The sequence below is a fragment of the Tachyglossus aculeatus genome, chromosome 16, assembly GCF_015852505.1.
Source record: "Tachyglossus aculeatus isolate mTacAcu1 chromosome 16, mTacAcu1.pri, whole genome shotgun sequence".
Classification (NCBI taxonomy): domain Eukaryota; kingdom Metazoa; phylum Chordata; class Mammalia; order Monotremata; family Tachyglossidae; genus Tachyglossus; species Tachyglossus aculeatus.
Genome location: NC_052081.1, coordinates 6,553,982 through 6,577,526, shown reverse-complemented (window position 1 = coordinate 6,577,526; position 23,545 = coordinate 6,553,982). Strand labels below are relative to the sequence as shown.

At 44.9% G+C, this 23,545-nt stretch overlaps 1 protein-coding gene across 5 annotated transcripts; it reads right to left on the bottom strand.

Moving 5' to 3' along the window:
- Positions 1 to 1,806: 1,806 nt before the first annotated feature.
- LOC119938766 (dimethylaniline monooxygenase [N-oxide-forming] 4-like) lies at positions 1,807 to 17,515 on the bottom strand. 5 transcript variants are annotated; one of them, XM_038758667.1, is made up of 10 exons: positions 17,355 to 17,515; positions 14,373 to 14,507; positions 11,759 to 11,947; positions 11,160 to 11,322; positions 9,996 to 10,138; positions 8,588 to 8,787; positions 6,917 to 7,266; positions 6,065 to 6,134; positions 2,121 to 2,595; positions 1,807 to 2,050 (listed from the first exon to the last, which is right to left on the bottom strand). In XM_038758667.1, the coding sequence occupies exons 2-9, from the start codon at positions 14,502 to 14,504 to the stop codon at positions 2,163 to 2,165; spliced, it is 1,680 nt and encodes a 559-aa protein (XP_038614595.1). In that variant the 5' UTR covers positions 14,505 to 14,507; positions 17,355 to 17,515; the 3' UTR covers positions 1,807 to 2,050; positions 2,121 to 2,162. The 5 variants fall into 5 exon arrangements, with proteins under 5 accessions (XP_038614595.1, XP_038614594.1, XP_038614593.1 ...); XM_038758666.1 differs by having other exon boundaries at positions 1,807 to 2,595; positions 14,373 to 14,535; XM_038758665.1 differs by having other exon boundaries at positions 1,807 to 2,595.
- Between the last annotated feature and the right edge of the window lie 6,030 nt (positions 17,516 to 23,545).

The following is a 23,545-nucleotide window of genomic DNA, read 5'->3' as shown; positions in this document are numbered from 1 at the left end:
CGGTGGCCATTTGGATGGCGAGGAAGGGCTGGATTCTGGGATGCTATGGAAGAAGGAGTTGGCGACAGAAAGAGTTTGGGGTTGAAAGGGACAGAGGAGTCAAGGACAATGACAAGGTGACAGACTTGAGAGGCAGGGAGGATGGTGGTGGTGGATAGGAAAGTTGCAAGGTAGAGAGAGGATTTTAGTGGCAGAAAGTGAGGAGATGCCAGCAGAACCAGCAGGCAGGAGGAAAGGTGAGATTGCAGAACAGGAGAGAAATTGGGACTAGCCAATTACATTTGAGAGTCATCGTCATAGAGGTGGGAGTTGAAGCCATCTGAGCTGATGAGTTTCTTAAAGAAATAACTAAAATTTTCTTGAAACATTTTTAACAGAAAAATCTAGACAGACAACAGGACAAATTGGAAGGTGTTGAATAAAATTACAAGGAGTAATTTATTTTATTCACTGAAAACCAAAGTGATATTTTGATCACAGCTTCCTTAGAGTTTCCATCAAGATAATTTGGAGTGAGACCTAAGTTTAGGATGACTGAAAGACTTCAAAAGGGTTTCAGAGTAGCTATCTTTCCTGCAGTTAAAATCTGGATGAAAAACGTTTTCTAATTAACAAGGAAACTTAAATGAGGCAAAATTAAGTAGAATCTAAAAATCAACCATTCTAATCATTTGATATTCATGATGTACTCCTTGGATTGATAGACCTCCTATCTTGTGAATGCAAAATGATTTCACAAGCATTATCTCATTTGATCTTCCAAGAAGAATGTGTTATCTGCATTTTGCAGTTGGGGAAACTGAAGCAAAGAGAGTTAAGAGATGGCCCACAGTCACACAGGTAGATGCAGGTCAGACTAGAAATCAGCCCAGCGCTCTTCCCATTAGAGCTTGAGGAGGTTCACACATCCCCCTGAACAATCTTCAAAGCACCAAAGAGAAGTAGACAATGTCCTGAAGGCTCCTAAAACCTCTCCTCATCAGTTCATCAAAACCAATTAAAAAAAAAATTAAGCCCAGGGCAGCTAGCCCTTGTTCTGCACCGATAGGTGGGAAAAGTCTTTCATTCATTCATTCATTCGATTATATTTATTGAGCACTTACTGTATGCAGACCACTGTATTAAGTGCTTGGGAGAGAATATAACAATAAACAGACACATTCCCTGCCCACAATGAGCTATTACCAAATGCCCTTGCCTGGGATGAATGCAGGCTACTAGAGAGTGAAGCCACTCTGAACCAAGGAGGACCAAGAGACAGCTAGGGGAAGAGACATCTAGATTGTAAGCTTGCTGTGGGCAGGGAATGTGTCATGTTGTTATATTACACTCTCCCCAGCACTTAGTACAGTGCTCTGCGCACAATAAGCACTCAACAAATAGGATTTACTGACTGACTGACCTAGAAGATAAGATAGAGGGTGTTAAGACTTGAGATCACTGATAAAGGATCATCAATACGAAAAGAACAGAGTCTAAGGACAAATTAGAAGTCAGTAGAGATTGAAGGGATTTCTGAGGACCCAAATCAGTAAGAAGTAGATGAAAAATCCATCACACGTGGGACTCAAAGACCAAAGTCTGAAACTGAGGAAAGTCATCCACAGTTGTCAGGTCTGGCCAACTCGGCATGATCAGTGGTACCTCTCTAAACATTAGGAAATGAAGACTAAATAGACTGTGAGCCCACTGTTGGGTAGGGACTGTCTCTATATGTTGCCAATCTGTACTTCCCAAGCGCTTAGTACAGTGCTTTGCACATAGTAAGCGCTCAATAAATACGATTGATGATTGATGACTAAATACTCTAGGTTCCTCATGGTCATCTCAGAAGACAGAACAGCATTATGTGCTGGGTGGGGCTGGCAGAGAGATTCTGGGATTGAGTTTTGCTGGGGTTCATGCCCGGATGACAGTGAATCCTCAGGCCGACCAGAGAGGAAGACAATCTTTCAAATCCAGTACTTTGAAGTTGAGGAACTGTCGTTAGACTTTTTCAATTTTTTGCCACCAGTAGATCTTTCAGTCCCAGGTTCTTCTGCTAAAATGACTGAAATGGGACAGATTGAAATGAATTTAAGTTTGGGAACCGAGGGAAATCCAATCAAAGCCCTCCATACCATATACACATCTTGGGTGGAAACTCCATTTTCCAGTCGAATTCACCATCTCATCATGCTCACCAAGAAAGCAGACGACTTTTCCTTTAGGCCGATCCAGGAGATACCCAGGAGAGATGAAAATTTACAAACAAGCAGCCCGGCAGTGGCAGCAAGCAAAACAGGGGGACCCCAGACCTTGAGACAATTTGAGGTCGAGGGAGGCCTTGCGGGCTCCAGCACCAATCGAGTTTGCAAGGGTTTGAGAACACGGTCCCATAGGGTCAGGATGGCCTTTCTGGCTCCGTCCCACTTCCCCGGCCCGGTCAGGCGGTACTGGTAAGGGCTGCAAGGCCCAAAGAAAACTTTTAGCCCCAGCTTGGGATCCTTCAAGAATAAGAGCAGGATATTGGGCTTCACTCCTAGGCTCCTGGCGAGCTCGTCCATGTAGGTGATGTAGTCCATTTTCTCGATGTTAGAATCCTGAAGAACACCCCTAAGAGGAAGAGGCAATCAATCAGATTTAGGGACCACGTTTTGTAGCAGTAGTAGCAGCATTTATTGGGTGCCCACTTGGTGCAATATACTGTAATAATAATGATAATAATAATTATGGTCTGTTAAGCACTTACTATGTGCCAAGCACTGTTCTAAGTGCTGGGGGAGATACAAGGTAATGTACTAAGCATGTGGAAAATTCCAAAGAAATGATTGTGTTCCTTGCCCAAAATGATCTTATGTTCTAACAGGGTGGATAGACCCGGTGATATTTACAAATAGAGAAGTCAAAACAAATAACTAAATAGACATATATACACGTGTTGGGAATGTGTATCAATAAGTTCATAAGGGAGGAGCAGTGAGGCCTAGTGGCTAGATCACAGGCCCAGGACTCGGAAGGAACTGGATTCTAATCCCAGGTCCACTACTTATTGGCTTTGTGACCTTGGGCGAGTCAATTCATTTCTCAGTGCCTCAGCTACCTCATGTGTAAAATAATAATAATAATAATGATGGCATTTATTAAGTGCTTACTATGTGCAAAGCACTGTTCTAAGAGCTGGGGAGGATACAAGGTGATCAGGTTGTCCCCCGGGGGGCTCACAGTCTTCATCCTCATTTTACGGATGAGGGAACTGAGGCCCAGAGAAGTGAAGTGACTCGCCCAAAGCCACACAGCTGACAACTGGCAGAGCTGGGATTTGAACCCATAACCTCTGACTCCAAAGCCCGAGCTCCTTCCACTGAGCCATGCTGCTTCTCTTAAAATGGGGATTAAGACTGTGGTAGGTTGGTATTAGTGGAGTGAAGTGTGCAGGCTGTGTTGTAGCAGGAAAGCAGCGAGGTTAGGTAAGAGGGGGCAAGGAGATCGAGTGCTTTAAATATCCGGAACACTCAAATACCCAGAAAAGCCATAATTGGGGGAGGCCAGCCCAGAGCCCCAGGACGAGGGGCCGAAGAGCCTAGAGGAGCAGAATGAAAGGCAGAGCAGAGTCATCAGGGGTTTGATGACAATCTGGAACACTCTGCAGCAAAGTTGTGAGCATTATTCATCTCTAGGAGTGAAGACAGAGGATCCAAAAAGGTGAGTTCTGTGGAGGCGCATCATCACCAGGATTAAGATATCAGATGCCACTGCCTGGTGCTTAACATACTCATAATTTATATTAATGTCCGTCTCCCCCTTGAGACTAAGCTCATTGTGAGCAGGGAGCATGTCTACCATGGAGAAGCAGCGTGGCTCAGTGGAAAGAGCCGGGGCTTTGGAGTCAGAGGTCATGGGTTCGAATCCAGGCTCTGCCAATTGTCAGCTGTGTGACTTTGGGCAAGTCACTTCACTTCTCTGTGCCTCAGTTACCTCATCTGTCAAATGGGGATTAAGACTGTGAGTCCCACGTGGGACAACCTAATCACCTTGTAACCTCCCCACTGCTTAGAACAGTGCTCTGCACATAGTAGGCGCTTATTAAATGTCATTATATATATATGAGAAGGAGCACACTCACTATAAAGCTGGGTCTGGCTGAACTCACTGCCATTTTGGGAGGGGGTTGGCAGAATTAAGTAATTATATTTCTCTCTCTCTGGCTAAGGAGAATTTGTATGAGGGTACAATCTATCTTGCTTTCCTGCTTTCCCCTGAGAGATGTACTAAAAAGCACATAAACTTTACTAAATCATGTCTGTGACAACTCTCTACCAAGTTCAATGCCCTCTCTGGTCGAGGAGTCCTTTAGACCTTAAATTGAATTCTAAGAACTTTTATGACTTATGTTTGACCTCTTCCTATACCACAAGGTTTCACCTATATTTTGGAGACATAAGCAGTGCCAGAAGCAAACACTAGAGTCTTCGCAAAATTTTTTTAAAAAACCTACCCAAATCCTTAATTATCGAATATTTTAAGATCCCAGGTGTTACTTGTTTTCTTTTTTTAATAGAATTTAAAACAAAATTCAAAATTGTTGTTGGTGTAAACTCCCCCTGGAAAGCCCCAGAGACACGAATACTTGAAATACCTTAGCAGTTACATCACAAAAATCAGTTATGTGAACTTACCCAAGAAAACAGCAATTCCATAAGGGTCATAAAAGGAGTGAAATTTCATATGTTAGGGAACAATAAGTGTTTGAACAATGGCCAAAATCCCCTTAGCATCTGGGCGCCTACGTGCCGGAAACATAGGGAGGTACATAATCAGTCTAATGGGTCTCATTTTTTCATTTGGAAGTGAATTAATGATAGAAATAATAATAATAACAATAGCGGTGTTTGTTAAGCTCTTACTATGTGTCAGGTATTGTGCTAAGTGCTGGGGTAGATACAAGTAAATGGGGTTGGATCCAGTCCCTTTCCCTCATGGGGCTCACAATCTTAATCCCCATTTTACAGATGAGGTCACTGAGGCACAGAGAAGTGAAGTGACTTGCTCAAAGTCACACAGAAAGTGGCAGAGCCAGGATTAGAACCCAGGTCTTTTTGACTCCCCCACGTCCATGCTCTATCCACTAGGCCATGCTGAACTCAAACGCAAGTGACAGATTCCCCTCGATGTGAATGCTTTCGGGTGTCTTCATATGATATTTGGTTTCTTAATGGTTTTGGTCAATTCAGACACATCCAGGGGTATTAGAGAAACAGCGTGGCTCAGTGGAAAGAGCCTGGGCTTTGGAGTCAGTGGTCATGGGTTCAAATCCCAGCTCCACCACTTATCAGCTGTGTGACTTTGGGCAAGTCACTTAACTTCTCTGGGTCTCAGTTACCTCATCTGTAAAATGGGGATGAAGACTGTGAGCCCCCCGTGGGACAACCTGATCACCTTGTTAACCTCCCCAGCACTTAGAACAGTACTCTGCACATAGTAAGTGCTTAATAAATGCTATCATTGTTATTATTATTATTTTTCAACCATCCCAAGTTGCTGATTCTTGTCCACCTTTGAGGCCAGTAGAGGGATCCTTCTGACTCTCCCATTGGAATCTATGTTCCAAGATGTTTTCCAAGCCCAGAGGACATTTATGATTCATGTACTAGAGAATGGGAAAGAACAGGAGGTGATATAGATCATGACTAGACTACATTTCCCTGAGAAGCAGCCTGGCTTAGTGGAAAGAGCACGGGAATGGGAATCAGAGGACCTGGATTCTAATTCTGGCTCCTCCACTTGGCTGGGTGTCCTGGGGCAAGACACGTCACTTCTCTGTGCCTCAGTTACCTCATCTGTAAAGTGGAGATTATGACTGCGAGCCCCATATGGGACAGGGACTGTGTCCACCCTGATTATCTTGAATCTAGCCCAGCCCTTAGTACAGTGCCTGGCACATAGTAAGCACTTAACAAATGCAATTGAAAATAAAGATGCTAAGTGGCTTGTCTGGGCTCCCCTCATCTACACTGTAGTTGCAGTAGTGGGTGGATCCCTAAATATAAAGTATCTGAATGATGAAAGGAAGTAGGCTTCATACTGTTTGATTAGCTGCTCCTTCTTGGCGGCACTGGCCATCAGTGTGCTCGAAGGTGGTATTTCACACAGACCTAGAGGAAAAAATGGAATTGGATATCAGCAAGAATGAAAATGGATTTCTTTTTAAATACAAGGCAGGGTGACTCCAGCCCATGCTTTGGTTAAAATTCCATCTCTAAAGAGTAGGGCTCCGGGTGATTTTCAAGTGGTGAAATCAATCAATCAATGGTATTTACTGAGCGCTTACCGTGTGCGGAGCATGGTACTAAGTGCTCGGGAGAGTACAATACAGATAGTAGACATGATTTCTGCTCTTCCACTGTCTATGATGGAAGAACCATACGTACAGCTGTGCCTGGAAAGACCTGGGTTCTAAACCTGGCTCTACCAATCGCTCTGCCAATTGCTGTGTGACCTTGGGCAAGTCACTTAACTTCTCTGTGCCTTAGTTTCCTCGACTGTAAAATGGGGATTCAATACCTGTTTTCCCTCCTACTTAGGACCTTGCTTCCCCCATGTGGGACAGGGACAGTGTCTGACCTAATTAACTTGTACCAACCCCAATGCTTAGAACATAGTAAGCACATAATACCATAAAAGATGCAAACAAAACGTGCTCGTCTGGAACTCTGAAATAGCCACCTTGCTAAGAGGCTAGGCTGGCCTACATGTTCACATTCTTATATCCTACCATAACACCCATCTCCAGTCCTCACCCCCAAGTCAGGTTAAATTACTTTGAATTTATTTTGGTGAGGGGGCACACTTTGCTTGCTCTTAGCTTTATCTTTTGCAGACTGCTGATTGTTTTGACTTCGTAGGTAAGTCCCTGGACCGTTTTTCTCCCCAATACCTTTGAAAACTCTGGTCACCCAGCGAGCCTGGAGTTCTGTTGCTGTTAAGATGGATCCCGAAAGGTGAATGTGGCCAATGACAGCCAGTGTTGACTTCTCCAGATTTGAGGGGAAGACACATTTGTGCAGGAAGATTTTCTTCCTGCAGATACTCCGAGTTGGTTCTTCAAGGAACGGAAAAGAGGAAGTGTATCCTGTAGCGAAGAGGACAACGTCAACGTCTTCAACCGTCCCATCTTCGAAGACAGCAGAGGTTTCTGTAAATTCCTTCACTTTGACTTTCACAGTGACAGTCCCACAGAGGATGCTGCTTGGCAGCTCATCATTCACTATTGGCTTTTGTCTCCACCTGTCATTTGGGGAGAGAAAAAAAGTAGAAAACACACCGAGTTGCCAAACGGTAGTAAATTTTGTTTTTCTGCTGTCAACAGGAAATAATTAAATGCTTGTTAACAGCATATATACACCTCCGACCTTCTGGATTAAATTTCAGAGGGAGCCTGTGGGATCATTTTTTGCCTGCTCTAGAGTGACACTGACTGTGAGCAGGTGTGTCTAACAATTCTGTTGTATTTTACTCTCCCAAGTACAGTGCTCTGCACATAGCGCTCCATAAATACGATCGATTGATAATGGCAGGAGTGGCCATCCTTGTGGCAACTCATTCATTCATTCAATCGTATTTATTGAGTGCTGTGTGCAGAACACTGTACTAAGTGCTTGGGAGAGTACAATATAACAATAGACACAATCATTGCCCACAACGAGCTCCCCACTGTGACCTCTTCCCCCAAATCAAAATGCCTGTCCCAAAGCAAAACTTACCCATGCTGGTTGGGTCAATGTGGGTCGGTAGGCCCTGATAAATCAAAGATATGGGGGTAAATGGTTTTACAGGCCAAGGGGAAAGGGACGTTATGGGGAATTCCAGAAGAAAGAGAGAGGCAACTGCCATTGTTCCCAGGTCAGGGGCTGCCATTGCTTCTGGGTCAGGAGATACCATGGGTCCATGGCTCCCTCTTTTAACAGTCTCCTTCCTTTGACCTCCCACTTTCCCTTGATGAGAACGCCCACCAAAGATGTGGTGAAATGGCAAGGCTTAATGCCCTTCTGCTTGTTCCCCATTGGCAGGACTCAAGGTCAGCACAGCAGGTCTTCCTGATCACAGGGCCTGGGGAATTGTCCTGTCCTCACTCCCCCTTTATTCGGCCCTGACTTTATTAATGATACCACTGCCTGCTCCCAGGTTGCAAACTCAAAGGCCAGGGTCTGCAAGGAGGCACCCTCAGACTACAAGAGGCAGCACAAGAAGCAGTGTGACCTGTGGAAAGAGTATGGGCCTGGGGAGACAGAGGAGCAGGGTTCTAATCTAATTTAAATCTAGCCTGGGGGATCTTGCGGAGGAGAAGCAACATAACTAGTGGAGAGATCACGAGCCTGAGAGTCAGAGGACCTGGGTTCTAATCCTGGCTCCGCCACTTGCCTGCTGTGAAACCTTAGGCAAACCACTTAACTTTTCTCTGCCCTAGTTTGCTCCTCTGCAAAATGGGGATTGAATACACATTACCCCTCCTACTTAGATGGTGAGCCTCAGGTGGGACAAGGACTCTGTCTGATCTGCTTAACCTCAATTAAATACCACAACTAGAAGAGACACATGGATGAAATACCCTTTGCAAACGTGTAATCCATAGTTTTCATGGTTAAACCATTTATTCAACCGCTTCTCCACCATCCTACTCCAAATGGCTGAAGGCAGGAGCCATCTAATTAGGTGACGAAATCTAGTCGTGTTGATCAGGTCTAAAGGATATCCATCGTCAGAAAGCCGGCTGATGACCCAGGTGCCACTTCGGGTACTGAGAAATACCTGAAAGATAAGAAAGGGCCAACAGAGATTGATTTTGCAGTTTCACCCCCACAAATTTTGCAGTCTTTCCCACTTTTAAGTGACATGTTGTGGGCAAGGGCAGACACTTACCTTGAGCTCATACCTGAGGAAGCAAGATGGAAGGACTTAAAACAGGGATGTTCTCCAATATTAATTTGCCAGTAATCTCTTCAGTTGATTTAAGGAAAGACAGAGCACTTCTAGAAAGGCAGACAAAGGAAACACCATAGGAAGCGGAAATTTAAAATCGTTTGCTTCTCTCCCCATTTCTGATAATGTCAGTAGTTTAGTACATAGCGAGGAAACATGAAACAGACAGGAATGCTGTGTTAAAGTTCAGCATTTTTGCAATCAGATGGAAGAAAATTAGAAGTGAAGGCTTGAAGCAGTGATTTTTACAGTGCCTTGTGTCCTTTTCTTTTTAATGGTATCTGTGAAGCACTTACTATATGTCAGGCACTGTACTAAAGTGGGGAAAAATACAAGCTAATCAGGATGGGCCTACAGTATTAATCCCCATTTTACAGAAGAGGTAACTGAGGAAGAGAGAAGTTAAATGGCTGAGCCAGTATTAGAACCCAGGTCTTTCTGACTTCCAGGCAGGTGCTCTTTCTGTTATGTCACCAGTCCCAGTCCCTGGTTTCAACTCTCCCAACAGTGATATTGTGACAGAATGGATTCCTAAGCAATCATTCAATGGCATTTATTGAGCACTTACTACGTGCAGAGCAATGTACTAAGAGTTTGGGAGACTACAATACCACAGAATTAGCAGACATGTTCCCTGCCCATCACAAGCTCCTCTTAGATAAGGGCTGGATTCCCTGACTACGACTATCCAGGCCTCCTCCTTAGGTGACTGAGAAGTGAGCACAGAGAAGTGAAGTGACTTGCCCGAGGTCACACAGCAGACAAGTTGCAGAGCTGGGATTAGAACCCAGGTCCTTCTGACTCTCATGCCTGTATTCTACCCGCTAGGCCATGCTGTTTCTCTACCATGTGCTTCTACAGGGATGTGGAGGAATGCAGAAGGGCCTGGGGGTGGTCTCAGCTTCTGGGGAGGAACTTTGATTGTCGCTTCGAGCACTGGGAGCAAAACACAGCCACAGCGCCCTGTTTGCTCCACAACTTCCATCAACGCAAAAAGCCGGCATCCCCGGGCACAGCAATTGGTGCCTGAGCCATACCCGAGCTGCCGTTCGGCCAAGTTCCACTGCAACGTCCCCACCGGTGTTCCCAGTGCCGATCACCAGGATTCGTTTCCCACGGAAGTCTTCCGGGGTCCTGTATTCCTGGCTGTGCAGGACCTGGCCTTGAAACTTCTTGATGCCTGGAAGACAAGAAGCATCTCCAATCTAATGTAGTCATATCATCTGGCACAGATTCACAGCCCGAGAAGCTAGACTGTAAGCTCGCTGTGGGCAGGGAACGGGTCTACCGACTCTGTTATATTGTCCTCTCCCAAGTGCTCAGTATAGTGCTCTGCCCACAGTAAGCCCTCACTAAATACCATTGATTGATTGATTGAGGTTTCCAGGAAATGGAGACTTATTCCTCAAAGTGAAAATATCAGGGAAGGAACTGTGCTCAATAAGGCTTTTGATTCCAGCAAGGTGGGAGAGTACTGTTTCAACCACGCTACTGCTAGGTGGGCATGTAGTTGCCTTGGATAGTTCTCCAAGATAGTGGTGAATGTCAACTTTGGATGGTGTTCCAGGGGAACTGGTCTAGGGATCTGGGCTATTCATAAAAATGGTCCTCCAAAAATAGGCTGCATTGAATTACAACAACCGTAATAATAATTGCGGTATTTGCTATGCATTTACTGTGTGACAAAAACTCTACTAAGCACTGGGGTGGATAAAAGATGCAACCCAGGACATTTTCATGAACACCTGGTCATTTCTGCTCCAAAGGAATGGAAACAGTACAATGAGATACTGGCTCATTTCCGTCTGCTCTGCTTATGCTGAAACTTTCCCCGTTCAATGAGTCAGTGGATTTCTACTCTTATTTTTGGACCTTTCTCTGAGGTCAAAACCTAAGGTTTTTCCCCAAGGTTTTCTCCAGCTTCTGGGACACTGATAACCAGGGAGTGTAAAGCCCTTATCATCCCTGGAAAAGGGAGTGAAAACTGGAATAGATACAGATTGCTGAATTATTCCTTTCATGCAATCTCAGCATCTTGGGAAGAAAAAATTGAAGACAGAGGCTTGGGGTTTTACTGTATTTGCATTTGCATGCCTATGTGTGATCACTCATGCCATGATCTTTTTCAAAATGTCTCCATTTAGTATCACGAATCGTGAGCAGTTCAGCGCGGTAGATTTGGGCTTGAAGATGTCACTCACCAGGAAAAGATTCCAAGGGCAAAAAAGCATTGAGGAAAAGGCCAGTGCAAATCATGACCGCATCAAAGACGGTTGTTTCCCGGTTCCCCTCAGACTCAGTGACCACCACCCATTGGCCGGTGGTAACGAAGTCAGGGTGTTTCATTACACTGCACACTGTGGTCTGAAAGCAAAGCACAAAGACCACCCCTCTATGACAAATAAACCCAGAACAACAGTTATGGGATCATCTTGATATTTTGAAACTACCAGATGCTCAAATCAAGTCCCTGAGTGATTACCTATGGAGAATTTATTTCTCATTAAGGACATGATAGAAAGGAAGGGGTGTGTTTCAGGGGAAGGGGGAGGGGTTAACATCTGGAGATGATTAGTACAACCGTCATCGCTACAAATGCTGGTATTATTCACAGGGCTCTCTCTAAGATTACCTTATCTAAAGCTTCCCTTTTCCTCTTTGAACTATTTTCACTGATTCTGTCTCCTCCTGTAGACTCCTTGTGGACAGGGATCACGTCTACCAAGTCTGCTGTATTGTACTATCCCACATACTTAGTACAGTGCTCTGCACATGCTCACTAATTCAAATGCTTCCTTACCCTGAAGCGTATGTATTTCAACAGGTCAAAGTGCTCGGTGTACGTGCGCAGATATTCCCAAAATTTGGCTTGATTCATGTAGTTGGAATACTCTTCCTGAAAGGGGAAGTCACTGTAACAGGACATCTCCTTTGAAGTGTTGGTCATCACAGACCTATAGGCCCTGGTCTTCCCATCTCCGGCGGTTTCCTATGGAAAGCACAGAGGCAACCTTAATAATAATAATAATGGCATTTATTAAGCATTTACTATGTGCAAAGCACTGTTCTAAGCGCTGGGGAGGTTACAAGGTGATCAGGTTGTTCCACAGGGGGCTCACAGTCAATCCCCATTTTCCAGATGAGGTAACTGAGGCACAGAGAAGTGAAGTGACTTGCCCAAAGTCACACAGCTGACAATTGATACACTGAGTCCCCTTCTAGACTGTGAGCCCGCTGTTGGGTAGGGACTGTCTCTATGTGTTGCCGACTTGTACTTCCCAAGCGCTTAGTACAGTGCTCTGCACACAGTAGGCGCTCAATAAATACAATTGATTGATTGATTGATTGATTGAGAATTGGCCGAGCTGGGATTTGAACCTATTACCTCTGACTCCAAAGCCCATGCTCTTTCCACTGAGCCACGCTGCTTCTCAACCTTACAGGGAGTGACTTCAGTGGTTAGAGCACAGGTTTAATAGGGGTTCAAAGGAGGAGGGGGTCTCTTCCCCTCTCCCAGTACTGACGATTGGACTACCTCTGCCAAGGAGGCAGGACTAATTCCCAGGGGCTTCCTGATCAGATTCCTAAGGGCTTCTGGGAAAACTGGTGATATCACTGGGGGAGGAGTAAAAGTGGGATGAGACATTTAGCTGGAGCTGCTGTTTCTTTCTCCCTGAAAAGATGGGGCTACTGTCACTAACCCCGAGGACAATGTATGACTGTTCTCTGGGTAGCCCAACCCTATTAGCACTGAACTAGGGGTTAGACTGAACATTTTGGGGTACAATTTGAGGCCAGAAGACACTGAAAAGATAGGACTTGAGCCAGGACCTGGAGGCTGGAATACCTGGCCAGCACAATAAGCACAGGACAGGTCTAACTTTGAAGTCCTCACAGGCCTCCCAGACAATCATAACTTAGCTCTGGGGCAGTTGCTAATAAAATGTTAAAAGTCATCAGTGAAAAACAAGTTCTGGGTAGCAAGCTGCACATCAATTCCAACCCAATCTAAGTGTTGATACAGTAGCAGGAATTTCTGGTTGCCAGAAATGCCAACACCTATGCCTGGACTTTCTGAACAATCAGCAAATTGTTGCTCGCCCTGAGGAAAGGCATGTGAGAAGCGTGGTTTGGGGGAGTTGGTAGTCAGCGAGGGAGACTTTTAGCAGCTTGGGGAAAAACCCGGAAGCCAAACCTGGGGGAAGGCCAGCTTAGCCTGAGGCCTAGGCGAGATGTGCAAACCCTGGCTCCTCCAAGATGTATTTCTCTCTCGTCACTTGCCTCTTTTCCCTTAAAGTCCCTCAGAGCAGCTCCAATTATCTGCTCCACTGCCCCCTCAGCCACCACCCTTGGCTTAGTTTATGCTTGTGTTACACAGGAAGATTACTGTTTGCCAGAATAATGGAAATGTTCCCTCAATGTGCTCCACACTGCATTAGTGAGATTTGGGATTGGGTCTGCTCTTCAAATGCACATTTTGCTACAAAAGTTTAGATGCTCCAACACACTAAGGGACCGTACATTGGTTAGATGTAGTGGTCCTCACTGGTGGGGTCAAAAATTGTGAAGAGGGAAACACAAATACACAGGTCACGTTTACGGGGCCAAAATAAAAAATGCTTCAGTCAACATCTTCCATTTATCTATTTATCCTGAACCCGCTGATGGGTTTTTGTTTAGTCACTTTCTGCGGGAACAAATCATATGTAAAAATCATTTCTTTTTGTTTATTTAGATGACAAACTAGACCGCCTAGGTAGACTGGTTTTACAAGCTTTACAGCTAAATGATTTACACTTATTTTGAGGAGGAGTTAATTGACACTTGAGCTTTGTTTGGACTGAATCTTCTCTTCTGGAATTCCTCCCACTGTCAATGGACAAACTGAATAGTTGTTATTTCTGAGCCATTAAATGTATTCCTGGATTCAACTGTGCTCAGTCCTCTAGTCTGAAAGCTTGTTTTGGGCAGGGAATGTGTCTACCAACTCTATCGTATTGTACCCTCCCAGGCTCTTTGTACAGTGCTCTGCACACCGTAAGAGCTCAATAAATACCACTGATCGATTGATCACACATTTGGCTCCTAGAAAATGTAGGCTGGAGCCTTTTCAGGAGTCAGGTGGTGTGGACCAGGGTGGTGGAATTGGGAGAACCCTCCCAGAGCTCTCTCTACAGGTGGATCTTTGATTCCCTTATTGGCTTTGGATTCTCCCCTCAATCACATGCTCAGAGAGAACTAGGCCATGGAGGGCTAGGATGTGGGGGCTTCAGAACAGCTCTGTCTCAGACACGCCTAGAACAGTGTTTGACACAGAGTAAGCGCTTAAGAAATACCATCATTATCATTACTATGAATCATTAAGCTGGAGGCCAAACACTGATGCAAAGCCACAGAGGAAGCATTCCACTTACTGTGAACCTCCAGAGCCCCCCAATGTCATCGCTCCTCTCGAAGCAGGTGGGCTCCAGACCCTCATCCAGACAGCACTTGAGGGAGGACAGGCCACTCACCCCAGCTCCAACCACTGCGACACTCTTGACCATGGTCTGCGGGGTAGGGGAGGAATAAATGGGGCTTCATCAATCATTGGAGCCCCAAGGAACCGTGAATGGGTTTATTCCATATTTACCCAGTGGTCATAATGTATGAGGTGTCATACAGGACAATATCACTTAACCCCCAACAAGGCAGGACCAAACAGCCAGCCCAAGCCTTGTTTTAAAGACCGAAAGCTCCTCGTGGGCAGGGAATGCATCTACCAACTCTGTTTACTCTCTCAAGTGCTTAGTACAGTGCTATGCACACAGTAAATGCTCAATAAATACCATTTTTAAAAAAATGAAAGACCGCTCCTGTTCATCTACTTCAGTGCCTTAAATTCTCCTAGGATTTCCTTTCTCACATTTCAGCCAAATCCCCTTGTTTCCCCTTGTTTCCCCATGTTCTATTTTTAAAAGAGATGCAGCAAACACTTCAGTGTCTGCATTCTCCAACTAGAGTGTAAGCAGAGACTATGTCTACTAATTCTATTGTAATAATAACAACAATTGTGTTACTCCGTGCCAAGCACTGTACTAAGCATTAGGGTTAATATAAGATAATCAGGCTGGACACAGTCCCTGTCCCAAATGAAGCTCACCCTTAATACAGTATTCTCCATACAGCAGGTACTCAAATACAGATTAATGGACTGTATTGTTCTCTTTCAAACAGTACAGTGCTTTGCACACAATAAGCGATCAATAAATACAATTGACTGAATGAATGGATGAATGAACTGTTTACATCCTCCATTTAAGAGCCCTCCACACACTGGAAGATTGTCCTTATGGAGCATTCATTTTCCAACCCTTTAATCAGAGAACACTTCGGTCATTCTTCCCTTAACTCTTTCCAAGTCTGGAAGAGTATGCAGCATAAGACACAGAACTCGAGGGAAGACCTGGTTAATATTTTTTAATGGAATTTGTTAAACATTACTGCCAGGCACTGTTCTAAGAGCTGGGGTAGATACAAGATAATCCGGTTGGACACAGTCCATGTCCCACATGGGGCTCACAGTCTTCACCTCCATTTTACAGATGAGGTAACTGAGGCACAGAGAAGTTAACTGACTTACCAAGGTCACTTAGGAGGCAGGTGGCGGAGGTCCTCTAACTCCCAGGCCGCTGCTCTTTCCACTAGGCCAAGCTGCTTCTCTTAGTGGTTAATAGACTGTGAGGATTCTCTCTTAAGTCTGATGTGATGATATATACCAGCCCATTGTTGGGAAGGGACTGTATCTGTTGCCAAATGGTACTTTCCAAGTGCTTAGTACAGTGCTCTGCACACAGTAAGTGCTCAATAAATACGACTGAATGAATGAATGAATGAACCAAGGGTCCATAGAGTACTTCTTGCTTCAAAGCCAGTATTTCAGTTTCTTTTTCAGTAAGACTTTATTGCTGACTCATTGCCAAGTGCCCCATGATCTAGAATGTGCGTGCCTATTTTTGAATCAGGATGTGTTGGTAAGAATCAATCATATTTACTGAGCTGCTTACTGTGTGCAGAGCACTGTACTAAGCACTTGGGAAAATGCAATATAACAGAGATGCTAGACTCAATAACTCATTAGAGAAGCAGCGTGGCCTAGTGCAAAGAGCACAGGCTAGGGAGTCAGAGGACCTGGGTTCTAATTCCAGTTTCACCACCTAACTGCAATATGAATTTGGGCACGTCACAACTTCCCTGTGTCTCAGTTACCTCATCAGTAAAATGGGGCTAAAATCCTCCTCCCTCCTATCTAGACTGAGCCCCACAAGGGAAAAAGACTGTGTCTAACCAGATTATCATATATCTGCCTAGTATAGTGTTTGGCACACAGTAAGCTCTGAACAAGTACAAAAATAATTAAGTACATAAATACCAAGACCTGTTTTTTTCTTTAATGGTATATGTTAAGCACTCACTGGGTGCCAGGTAGTCTACAAGGCCCTGGGGTAGTTACAAGCTAATCAGATCGGATACAGTCCATGTCCTAAATGGGGCTCACATTCTTAATCCCCATTTTACAGATGAGGTAACTGAGGCCCAGTGAAGCGACTTGCCCAAGGTCACACAGCAGACAATTGGCAGAGCCGAGATCAGAACCCAGGTCCTCCTGACTCCCAGGCTGGTCCGTGCTTTATCCACTTGGCCCTGCTGCTGGGGGATTAAGACTGGGAGCCCCCCGTGGGACAACCTGATCCCCTTGTAACCTCCCCAGCGCTTAGAACAGTGCTTTGTACATAGTAAGCGCTTAATAAATGCCATTATTATTATTATTATTATTGATTATCCCAAAGCATGCACAAGCCCTAATCACCTCTAAGACACCTTTTAGGTCCGGAATAGGGGGAGGTTTTGGGAGCTGCGGGGGAGGGCAAGGGGAAAAGGAAGGTTGGGTTGGGGAGGGTGGAGGGGCTGACCTACCCCAGGAGTCTCTAGGAAGAGCCCCAGAGACCCACTTGCTTCAGGGGCTGCACAGGAAGAACACACAGGAAATTTTCTATATTTTAAGGAAAGGGGAAGTTTACCGCAGAGGAAGTACCCACTTAAAAATAAACAGGATCAGCCTTTTATAATCAACCCACTGGCATTCAGCACAGCCCTATGCGGGCCAGTTCTAAGAGCTGGGGTAGATACAAGATAATCAGGTTGGACACAGTCCAACTAGTTTAGTTTTCTAGTTGCATTTTTAGCAGCTCTTCTCACCGGATCCCTAATAAGCAGGATCATCGAACATGAGTTCGCCTCCACCCTCCTTCAGTCCGCGTCCCCCCTAACCCCACCCCTGTAAAATATCAGCCGCCAAGTCGAGCCCCTCCGGGCATTTCACCCAAGAGAACCCCCAGAAAGGGCCCCGCACTTACCTTATGGACTTACTGTGGGCTATTGACAGGACGGTGGTTCCGTGGTGTCCCTTATCTCTCCAAGCTGGAGTTGCCAAAGTCCAGCCACTACTTGTTCCAGCTCCAAACCTGCGTTGGGGAGGACAGAGGGCTGACTAAAAAGACTCCTTGCAAAATAGTCTTAAGGCAAACCAGTTAGGCCTGAGCGACTCCCCAGACTGCCCTTTGGCTTGCAGCGGTGGGGGATTTTTTTTTCCCAAATTAGCTAAAGCTTATCCCGGCCCACGTCATCCCCCGGGCCTGGAATGCCCTCCCTCTGCCCATCCGCCAAGCTAGCTCTCTTCCTCCCTTCAAGGCCCTGCTGAGAGCTCACTTCCTCCAGGAGGCCTTCCCAGACTGAGCCCCTTCCTTCCTCTCCCCCTCGTCCCCCTCTCCATCCCCCCATCTTACCTCCTTCCCTTCCCCACAGCACCTGTATATATGTATATATGTTTGTACATATTTATTACTCTATTTATTTATTTAACTTACACATATCTATTCTATTTATTTTATTTTGTTAGTATGTTTGGTTTTGTTCTCTGTCTCCCCCTTTTAGACTGTGAGCCCAATGTTGGGTAGGGACTGTCTCTATGTGTTGCCAATTTGTACTTCCCAAGCGCTTAGTACAGTGCTCTGCACATAGTAAGCGCTCAATAAATATGATTGATTGATTGATTGATTGATTATCTCTCCTCTCCTCCAATTTCCAAACTCCCAGAGGCAGCACTGCAGGGCTTTGCAGGCCGTGGCCGAAGTCGCCCCTCCTCTCATCTCCCACCCCTGTTTTTGGCTCTGCAAGGGGCAAAAAACAGGATTTCTAAATTACGATAAACAGGATTTCTAAATTACGATAAACAGCATTGCAGGACCAGCAGGGGGCGCCCCTCACTCAGTTAAGTGAATTTAAGTGTGTGAAGCGTAATTAAGTGTAAGTAGCTAAATCAGGCAGAGGCGGTGGGGAAGGATATTGTGAAAATAAGGAATGTGTTGCCTCTGTGGTAATAATGATAACAGTACTAATAATAATGGCATTTGACAAGGGCTTACTATGCACCAAACTCTGTACTAAGCACTGAGGCAGACCAAAGATAGGCAGGACTCTGTCCCTGCCCCACATAATAATAATAATGGCATTTATTAAGCGCTTACTATGTGCAAAGCACTGTTCTAAGCGCTGGAGAGGTTACGAGGTGATCAGGTTGCCCCACGGGGGGCTCACAGTCTTAATCCCCGTTTTCCAGATGAGGTAACTGAGGCCCAGAGAAGTGAAGTGACTTGCCCAAAGTCACACAGCTGACAATTTGCAGAGCTGGGATTTGAATCCATAACCTCTGACTCCAAAGCCTGGGCTCTTTCCACTGAGCCACGCTGCTTCTCCATGTGAGCCACATGGGGCTCACAGTCTAAGTAGGAGGAAGAACAGGGGTTTAATCCCCTTTTGGCAGATGAGGGAATGAGGCACAGAGAAGTTGTGACTTGCCCAAGATCACACAGCAGACAGGTAGTGGAGCCAAGTGAGCTCTATGTGGGACAGGGATTGTGTCTGATCTGACTATTTACACTGCTTTGTATATAATAAGCACTTAACAACTACCACAGTCGGGGAATAAACTCAGGATTCCTGACTCTTATACCAATGTGTTTCCCACAAGGTCACCCTTCAACCTTGCCCCCTCCTACCTCACCTTCGTTCTCTCCTTCTACAGTCCAGCCCACACACTCTACTTCTCTGCAGCTCAACCTTCTCACTGTGCCTCATTCTTGCCTGTCCCACATCAACCTCTGGCCCATGTCCTACTTCTGTCCTGGAATGCCCTCCCTCCTCACATCCGCCAAACTAGCTCTCTTCCCCCATTCAAAGCCCTACTGAAAGCTCATCTCCTACAAGAGGCCTTCCCAGATAGAGCCCCCGTTTTCCTCCGCTCCTCCTCCCCTCCCCATCGCCCCTCCTCTCTCCCTCTGCTCTACCCTCCTCCCCGCCCCACAGCACTTGTGTATATTTGTACATATTTACTACTCTATTATTTTATTAATGATATGTATATATCAATAATTCTATTCATTTATTTTGATGCTATTGATGTCTGTTTCCTTGTTTTCTTTTATTGTCTGTCTCCCCCTTCTAGCCTGTGAGCCCGTTATTGGGTAGGGATTGTCTCTATCTGTTGCCTAATTGTACTTTCCAAGTGCTTAGTAGCAGTGCTCTGCACACAGTAAGTGCTCAATAAATACGATTGAAGGAATAAACTCTTGCCTGATTTTAAGTGATGGAATCTTTCAGGGATGGGCATGTGATACTGCCTGATCCCCTTTTCTGATCCAGAACTCTTGAGTGTTCAGATTCTCTTTGATCAGTTGATATGGAGACATATCGGTATACGGAAGGAAGCAGTGTGGCCTAGTGGAAAGAGCACAGGCCTGGGAGTCATCATCATCATCATCAATCGTATTTATTGAGCGCTTACTGTGTGCAGAGCACTGTACTAAGCGCTTGGGAAGTACAAGTTGGCAACATATAGAGACAGTCCCTACCCAACAGTGGGCTCACAGTCTAAAAGAGTCAAAATTCTAATTCCAGCTCTACCATTTGTTTGCTAACTTTGGGCAAGTCATTTCACTTCTCGGTATCTCAGTTTCTTCATCTGTAAAATGGGGAATCAGTACCTGTTCACCCTCCTTTTTGAAATGGTGAACCTCATATAGAACTTGATTATCTTAGGGATATTTTCGGTGTTCCACAAGACCGGCTAACCGTGTACCAGGTGGCTGAGTAGCGTAGGACCAAAGGTCGAAGTTCAGTCCTGCCTCTAAAGTCACTCCACTGGTCAGTGTCAACCCCTTTATCTGGCTCCCACCTTTGCTCCTTGTTTCCTATTGGTGCAGAACTCCCTGCCTCCAAGGATGTCCTTTGTCCTAGCCGACAGAGAGGAGCTGACAGGCACATATCTAGGCAGGAGGGTTTTTCTCTTCACCTGCGTAGATGGAGAGTGCCCATCTCCAGCTGCTTCTGGGTAGTTTTCATCTACCCCAGAGAAAGAGAAGCCGCTAGAATAGCAATCATTTTCTTCACTGCCTGAGGTGCCTCGGACCCCAAAGAGTGGAATTTTAGCATTCCCCCTAAATTGAAAGATCCTTGTGGGCGGGGAGCTTGTCTATCAATTCTGCTTTATTGTATTCTCCCAAGCACTTAGTACAGGGCTCTGCATACAGTACCCGTGCTCAAAAAGTACAAAACGATTGATTAGCAGCGTGGCCAAGTGAAAAGAGAACAGGATTTGGAGTTGGGAGACCTGAGTTTTAATCCTGACTCTGCTTCTTGTCAGCTATGTGATCTTGGGCAAGTCAATTAGTTTTTTTATGTGTGCCTCAATTTCCTTATCTGTAAAATGGGGATTAAATAAACATTCTTCCTTGCCCTTTGATTGTGAGCTCTATGTGGGACAGGGATTGTGTCTGATCTGGCTATTTACACTGCTTTGTATGTAATAAGCACTTAACAACTACCACAGTTGAGAAATAAAAAAATCCAGCATGAATTTGGCTTGGAATAGTTGGCTAAAACCATGTGGATCTGTTTCTAATTCTCTTATCACATTCTGCAGTTTGTCTTGTGTAGCACATTTTGATCGGACCCCTTTTTGAGCCTAAAACTATGGAGAAAGAGGACGTCTTTTTTCATTAACATCTTTCCCCTTAGTCTATTTCAAAAGTACTTAGTATGGTGCAATGACCCAGCAAACATCCAGTAAAATATAATGGATTATAACTCACATTTCCTCTCAGAAATTCATTCTTCTTCTCTTTGTAACTTCCCCAAGTACAATCAGCAGAATCATCTACTATATTAAGGCTCTTTGAGGGCAAGAACTGTGGTTTTGGACATTATCCAACCCTCCTACCTATCTAGAACAGTGCTCTGCACATGCTAGGTGCTCAATAAATATTACTGGATGAATATTGACCAAGAAAGGAGGACAGTTATCAGAAACCTGATCAACTGTTAGAGTTCTGACTTCTCTCTTTCCGTCTTTCTTTCAATTAATCAATAAATACTATTTATTGAGCACCTACAGTTTGTAGAGTACTGTACTAGATGCATGGGAAAGTACAAGACACAATTCTTGCCCACAAGGCTCTTACAATACAATGAGGGAGACAGAGGTAAACTAATTTACAAATAGGTGGAAAAAGTGCATAACATAGAATATGTAAGATAATATGCGCAGAAGTGCAAAGAGAAATTAGTGCAAAAGTGTGAAGAGGGTGTATAAGTACTATGATGATTGTAGAAGGATGTGATATGGAAAAAAATAATCTAGGAAAGTCTCTTGGAAGAGATGGGATTTCACAAGAGTTTGGAAGCCTGGGAGAGCTGTGGTCTGGCACATTTGAAGCGCGATGGAATTCCAGGCAGGAGAAAGCATATAACTCCTATTCTCTTTCCCATCTAAAATTCACTGTGAATTACCCCAATACCAGTTGAGGATAGTTTTCCAGGAAAACAAGCACTCTAGAGCCAAAAGCCACATACACAGTCTGGTTGGATTTATTCCACCTCTATGGATACAAGTAAAGAAAATTTACCCTCCTAGCAAAAAACAGCCTGAAAAATGTACTATGGCTGAACTTCCTGACATCCTGTTTGTTTTGGAGGCTGAGAAACCAAACTGCCCTTTATCTATGTCCTAGTTAAATTGGCAATTTAGGCGTGGTGAATGGCCTCTAAAAAAGACTCAGCTAAGTCTTTTTCTAGAGATGGGGTGAGCAAGGTTGGTTCTATCACTTTGATTGATGGATTGATGGATTGATGGATCAAAGCATTGCTCATAGTAAAAAATCGTTGCCTGGCTGTGACTACACAGAGAGACTTGTTTTCTAATTTTTGTAAGACCGCCGCCCACTTCTCCCTGTTCCTCTCCGTCCTTCCCGGGTGACTCTTAAGAAAAATAATAATAATTATGGTACTCATTAAATGCATATGTGCCAAGCACTCTGCTGGGCTCTGTACAAGATAATCATATCAGACTGTGAGCCCACTGTTGGGTAGGGACTGTCTCTATATGTTGCCAATTTGTACTTCCCAAGCGCTTAGTACAGTGCTCTGCACATAGTGAGCGCTCAATAAATACGATTGATGATGATGATGATGATGATATCAGGCACAGTCCTTGCTCCACTTGGAGTTCCCAGTCTAAAGGGGAGGGAGAAAGCACTGAATCCCATTTTATAGATGAGGAAACTGAGGCACAGAGAAGGTAAGGTTAAACAGCAGGTAAGTGGTGGAGCCAAGGTTAGAACCCAGGTCTCATCTCACAGACTCATGCTTTTTCCTTACATACACCCTTCCTCCTTTAGTCAAGGGAGAAGCCCGTCCTTACAAGGCCCTTGCAGCCAGCAAGTAGCCAGTCTATACATCAAGAGTAGAATAAGGAACTACCTACCATCTCTGACACCCGGGTCTAGTAGAGAGAGCACTGGGAGTCAGTGAACCCGGGTTCTAATCCCGGCTCTGCCACTCATTCCCTGCGTGACCTTGGGCAAGTCATTTAACATTTCTGTGCCTCAGTCCCCTCATCTGCAAGATGGGAATTCAATGCCTGCTCTCTCCACTACTTAGATTGTGAGCCCCATGAAGGATCTGATTATCCCGCATCTACCCCAGCATCTAGTACAGTGCTTGTCATAGAGTAAGTGGTTAACAAATACCATTATTAACATATGCTTCAAGAAACAGTGTGGCCTAATGGATAGGGCATGGGACTGGAAGTCAGAAGGACCTGGGTTCTAATCATTACTCTGCCACTTGTTTGCTGTGTGACCTTGGGCAAGTCTTTCAACCTCACTGTGCCTCAGTTACCTCATCTATAAAATGGGGATTAAGTATTTATTGAGCATTTATTGTGCGCAGAGCATTGAACTAAGCGCATGGGAAAATACAATATAACGGACACCTTCCCTGCCCACGGGGATTGTATCCAACTTAATAAGCTTATATCAAACCCAGCACTTAATACAGTACCTGGATCACAGTAAGTGCTTAACAAATGCATAAACCAACAAAAAAAAAACCCAGCCTGGGCCCAGAAAACTGTCATGTCACTTGGTGGAGGAAAAGAGATCCAGCAGCAGGAGCATTTCTGGAATCATGTGAAGAAAACTCGAAATCTACC

Bases quoted from the DNA above. Each gene is read 5' to 3' on its own strand.
- LOC119938766 (XM_038758666.1), bottom strand. From the start codon at position 14,504: ATGGTCAAGAGTGTCGCAGTGGTTGGAGCTGGGGTGAGTGGCCTGTCC. The intron at 11,948-14,372 runs GTAAGTGGAATG...TGCTTTCCATAG, and splicing joins GGGGGCTCTGGAGGTTCACA to GAAACCGCCGGAGATGGGAA. The intron at 8,788-9,995 runs GTATGGCTCAGG...CTTATCTTTCAG, and splicing joins TTGGCCGAACGGCAGCTCGG to GTATTTCTCAGTACCCGAAG.